Source organism: Camelina sativa, chromosome 12 (assembly GCF_000633955.1).
Source record: "Camelina sativa cultivar DH55 chromosome 12, Cs, whole genome shotgun sequence".
Lineage (NCBI taxonomy): Eukaryota > Viridiplantae > Streptophyta > Magnoliopsida > Brassicales > Brassicaceae > Camelina > Camelina sativa.
The window spans coordinates 15,178,209-15,183,887 of record NC_025696.1 but is presented as its reverse complement, the minus strand read 5'-3'; the positions used below and the strand labels follow the sequence as shown (position 1 = coordinate 15,183,887).

Sequence of the window (5,679 nt, the reverse complement as noted above, 5' to 3'; positions counted from 1 at the left end):
ACCACCAATGGGTCGTTGTGCGGCCCTGCTAGGCCTGATGCATCGTCTTCTGTGAATATGATCGGCTCGGAGTTTGTGATGGGCTGCGTGCTTTGAGCCATCCAGTCCCGCTTGACCTCTAGACCCCGCCTGTAAGCTTTGATGGAACGAACCGAGTCTCGACAATTCGTTAGGCCGCCCATAATCATATTAATCCTTCGGCACGGGGCCGGAGCGTTTGGGTCGTCGGCCGGCTTGGGGTTCCTCTTAAGGGTTGGTGCTGGGGGCGGGGGCAGGGCCTCAGTGACTTGCTGTGGGGCGAGAGCTGTATTGTATTGCCTACTTGGGTTCTCGTTCTCATGGTTAAAAAATTGATTATTCCTGTGGGCCGTTATTAGTCGTCGCTCGTGTTCGACGTCAATGTGGCCTTCCTTAAATTTATCGAGCAGTACTTGCTGGAGCGTGCGGCATTCTTCAGTGGTATGCCCTGCTCGTTTATGGTAGTCGCAGTACTTTTTACCACACTTGCCCGATGGGTCCCGGACCCATTTGTTATTCCAGGGTTTCGATGATGACGCTTGAGGGTCCTGATTGCTAACAGCGAACGCTTGAGCTTTCTTCGCTTTTTCCAGCTTGTCAGCGTACTCCTTGTCGAAGTGTTGACGAGGCTCGTGATGCTCGTCCTGTGCCTTTTCTTTTCCTTTGGCCGACTTAGAGGTCGGTGGTTCCGGCAACGGTCGGTTCGCTCTCGATGCGCTTTCTTCATCCAGCTCGATATATTTGTTGGCGCGGTGCAGCGCGTCGTCCAGAGACAGGGGCTCATGGATTATAATGTCTTCCCTAAATCGGGAACCGTGAGCGAGAGCGTTGCGGAGAGCTGATATCGCTGTATCGTCAGCGATCGAGAGCTTCGAAACTATTTTTTGGAACCTTTCCATAAAATCTCGGAGCGATTCGTTGGTTTGCTGAAACATGTTCCACAAATCGGCATTCGAGGCACCTCGAATCATAAATGTGGAGTGGTGTTGTAGGAAAGCGGTCGTCAGCTCGTGATAGCTTCCGATTGAGTTCGGCGGGAGCCGGGCGAACCATCCCAATGCTTCGTGAGCTAAGTTCTCGACAAATAGCTGACAGCAGCCAGCTTCGTATTCCTCTTCACTAAAATGAGCTCGGCTTATAGCAAAACTCATTGAAGTCAGAAACAGCTTTGGATCATCCAATTCATTATACGGGATGAATTTGAACTTGTTTACGTAACGAACACGAACACGAACACGAGAGATCCTTGCTGTGAACGGCGAGCGCTGGACTTCTTCGAGTACTCGGTCGAGATTGGGGGCCGAGCTCGTTGCTCGGTGAACTCTCGAGGAGAGGTCTTGGACCATCATCTCAAGGCGCCGTATGGTTTCGTCCTTGAGATCTGCGTCGGATTGTCGGCTCGGCAANATCATAACTGTATCGCCATCGAAGCCGGTGAGGGGTTGGACTTCATGGTCGGCTGTGCGCAGTTCGACCTCCATCTGAATCAACACGTCTTTGAAAATGACAATTACCGAGCTGCCAGTATCAATTAAGATTTTGGTGACGATGCTTTCACCNCCTCGGATGGGACTTCTCTGGGGCGTTCTTCCATGGAGCCTACGAAGATCGACGCTGGTGGGCGTCTATGGCTTTCGTAGCGTTCTTTTACGGACAGTGTCGCAGGGGGCGGTGGATTTGCATGCTGATCGCCAGGGTCTTTCTCGCTCCGGCGTTCGCTCCTTCGTTGCTGGAGCCTGCTAATTTGATTTTGCGATGCTTCCTGCGCTGTCACAATCGCTTCGAGCCGCTCGTTTGTTCGCGTTTCCTGACCATCGAGTCGATCGAGTATGACTTGCATCAGGTCGTCGAGTCCGCTCCTTTGGACGGGCAAAGCATTGAGGAGAGCGGCATTGGAGTGATCGGCAGTGTTGGTGAGAGCGGTGCCGGGGAGAGCGGCAGCGTTGGTGAGAGCGGCGCTGAGAAGAGCGGTGGCGTTAGTTACCAGCTGGTCAGGGGCAGGTCCGGATCCAGCTGCAGCAGTTGTAAGAGGCTCGAAGGATGCGTCAGGCGCTGGCGGAGGTGTCGTGTTCGGAGGAGGGGTCGTGCTCGGCAGGGAGCCTTCGGTTGAGATTGTCGAAGAGGGTTAAGGCAGGACAGTTCGTGTTCTCGTTCGCCCCCATCGCTGCTCCATCGGCTGCTCCGTTGCTTCGTTGAGATCATCGCTAGGGTTCGTCATGGATCTTGAAACTTCGAGGAAGTGAGGACCGTCGGTATTGATTCGTCAAAAAGAAGTGTTCTGCTCTTGCCCCACGGTGGGCGCCAATTGTTTGTACTAAGGATTGCACAACACTAAATAAATATCGATTTTTGGGGGAAGAGTGAAGTTTGTTCTTTTATTAACAATAAAGATGTGAGGTCGTCACTAAAACGAGTCAAGATTGTGCTCGTCAGTTCACAGGAGAACTAACAAGCGAACAATGACGAGCTCGGAAGCTAACGAGAATTATACAGGAAACAATAACTATGATTAGACACAAAGTTTTGTTCTCGGGGTATTGTACGTGAGTCTGATGGATATTCTCCAGTGAGTACTGTTGCTTTATATAGCGGACTGTAGACCGAAGGTTTTCTAGAGTTTCCATCGTGAATTCCCGAGATTGTCCCTTCACGAGTTACTAATAACTTTCATCCAATTTTATCGGGCCGAAATCACAATTATCTTATTTTGTTGGGCCGAGTGGCATATTGGGCACAGCCCATGTCCAACACCATCGATCATTGTATTCCAAGTAACCGAATTTTTATATATTCCAAGTAATCGAACACCAATCTAGCCTCCTTCTTAACACGACCGCGTTTTGAGTACATTCAGAGAATTGACATGGGTTCTATCGAGACCAAGTTTACAAGGCTTCACTTTCGGAGTGTGAATATCACCACAACCAGAGAGTATAGCGATAAAAGTGATGTGGTTAGGCTCTACGCCGGCGAGTCTCATATTGGAGAATTCTTTGGCTGCCTCCGCTAACCGACCATTGCGTGTGAGGAGATTGATGCGACAAAGTCCATGAAACAATGGTTTCGGAGGTAGATTGATTAAGTTTCTGGATTTTTTGATTGGCGTAGTTTTTACGGGTGATGAAAGGTACTTGTTGCGGTAGCGCCGGCGAAGTAACTCCGACGACGGGAAGGAGACCCATTCGTGTGAGACGACGGTGATGGATTAATTATTTTTCTTTTTTTTTTTATCTCAAATTAAACCAAACATTCAACTTAGAAGACCGGGTAAAATCGGATCCGGTTTGGTCCGGTTTCAAGATTGCTTCAAGCAAAATCAATAAGAAAACATTAAGAACCCTCCTCCTAATTAACTAACTTTTAAATAGGAAAAACCTTTAAAACCCTAACTAACACAGCACGTTTCTAGCTTAGCTGCCAAGTAATGCAGCATCGGTCACGCAATCCTCCATATCTTTGGCGGCATCAATCCTGATAAGTACTACTAACTAGCTTCGCAGCCTCAAATTTGTCTTGACATACCATGTTCATCCTTTTTCTGCATCAAATTAACAAATATTTGCAAATTTCTCATTACATGGCAGAAACGGAGAGTAGTTATGGTCTTATGGAATTAGTTAAGGACCTTTTAATTTTTACCTGAAACTTGGCCATCTCGCTATCGAATCGTTGTTGAGAATTGACAACGAGAACACAGCAGAGCTCAACACAGTTATTTGTCACATCTTTCAATTCGTTCTTCTTTTCTCAAAACTAAGCACTCGTGTGTTGTTGGTGTTGGGTTTCGACGATCATAAGGACCACCAAATAAGCCCATTAGGGCGTACGCGCAGGCCAGGAAAAGAGGCCCAGTAAGGACCCATGGAGGAAAACCCGAGCAGGAGGATGAAGTCAACCTGGAGAAGAAATCGGGATTGGGGAGCCGAGATTGCAGCGAGACGTTCAGGAAGGGTTTCGAGGAATTTTAGTTTAAATAGCAGATGAATGTGAAGGACACAACACATGTAATCAAGCTCAGAGCGAATCAATAGAAAAAGTGAATACAAAAGTCCAGTTCGTTGTTTTTCATAGTTCTAAGTCGATTTGTACCGAAAGTCTGCCCAGATCTCATTTTACAAACTTATTCTTCTAATTGTTGTTTCTAGCCCCAACAACTTGGCGCCGCCTGTGGGGACTTAGGTCTTTCTATTCTCAAAAATCGACTGCTTTGAACTCCAGCGAAATGGATCCATCCACCGCTAACACAATCATCTCAGAGACTGCTCCACCAGCGGCAGTCCACGGATCCACCTCCATCAGTGCACCTTCCCAGGGTGCACCCGCGTCAGCCCAGTCCGATAACGAGGTTACAGATCTAGTCAGACCCGGGACAGGCTCATCACTTGACGACAGTCAAGCACCGAACCAAAGTATTTTGGGAGGTTCGGGTCTCACTCATCACAGACCCGCCCAAACTCAGAATCTCGGTAGTACAAACCCAGGGGTTACCGTCGGGGTTGTTCCCACGGCCCCCGCGATCTTGACAGGAAACAGGAATCAGTCCCGAGTATGGACTCGTTCAGAGAATAACGGAACGAACCGACCCGGACAGCACCATGCGCCGGTGGTCTCCTCCGGGACCCCCGTCAGCAACGATCTGTCCGAGATTCGCGGAATGCTCGCCGTTCTGATCGATAAGACCCAAAGTCAAGATGCGACAAATCGGGCCCTCATGAACAGAATCGAGCGGCATGAACAAGAGCTCGCTTCTCGCGCAAATCTCAGACCCTATCGGGATTCCGCGTACTCTTCGGGAACAGCTTTAACCAATCCCACGGAAAGAGCGCTTCCCCGGACTCGTCTCGACTTTGAGGCGGTCCACGTTACCCGTTTTCGCGCCGTCAGAGAGCAACGGAGCTTCGAGCTCGTCGGTCTTAAATGGTAATGCGAGCTCGCGACGTGACGAGCATCCCCCATCCGGGGAAGTCAGGTCAGCAGGGCAGGTCCTCCGCACCTCGGGGGCTCTGGAGGGCTCCTCGGTGAGACTGGATCCAGTCCCGACAGGAGAACTCAGAAATGGGGCGTCACGAGGAATAACGACCGAGGATCTCGGTCTTCCCGGACCACCGAGTAGCGGCGCATTCAGCGCGCAGTTCCTAACCGAGTACATGAATAAGTCAAGCGCAGAGATGGCCCAAATCCGCTCTAAGGTGCACCTGGCAACAAGCGCAGCCCCAGACATCGATCGCGTGATCGCCGAAACAAGGCGTACCCCGTTCACAGACCGAATCGCGAAGGTTCGCCTTCGTGACGTGGGCAAGCTCCGCCTTCCCGAATACGCGGGCATAACGGACCCGGGAGCGCACCTCCGAGCTTTCAGATTAGCCATAACAAAAGCTTATCTCACCGACGACGAGTGTGAAGCCGGCTACTGCCGTTACTTCGCCGAGAACCTGGTGGGACCGGCGTTGGAATGGTTCGCCTCTTTGGAATCTAACTCCATTGACAGCTTCGATCAGCTCGCCTCGGCATTTTTGAAGCAGTATTCAGTCTTTTTCCAAGCTAAGGTGACCGAATCAGACCTTTGGCTTCTCGTCCAAGAAAAAGACGAACCGCTCCGCGATTACATCAATCGCTTCAAGTCAACCAAAGCCAGGATAACCAACCTAAACGACGAGGTTG

The 5,679-nt window shown here is 50.2% G+C and overlaps 1 protein-coding gene and 1 pseudogene across 1 annotated transcript in view; both read right to left on the bottom strand.

Annotated features, from left to right (window-relative positions):
* LOC109127953 overlaps positions 1 to 3,200 on the bottom strand; it is a 21,498-nt pseudogene extending 18,298 nt beyond the window's left edge.
* Positions 3,484 to 5,679, bottom strand: part of LOC104733537 — a 7,977-nt gene continuing 5,781 nt past the window's right edge. Inside the window, exons 4-6 of the mRNA XM_019233902.1 lie at positions 4,165 to 4,172; positions 3,644 to 3,764; positions 3,484 to 3,550 (exon numbers count right to left, since the gene is read on the bottom strand). Coding sequence (XP_019089447.1) covers positions 3,484 to 3,550; positions 3,644 to 3,764; positions 4,165 to 4,172 — 196 coding nt within the window. The remainder of the gene's footprint in view (positions 3,551 to 3,643; positions 3,765 to 4,164; positions 4,173 to 5,679) is intronic.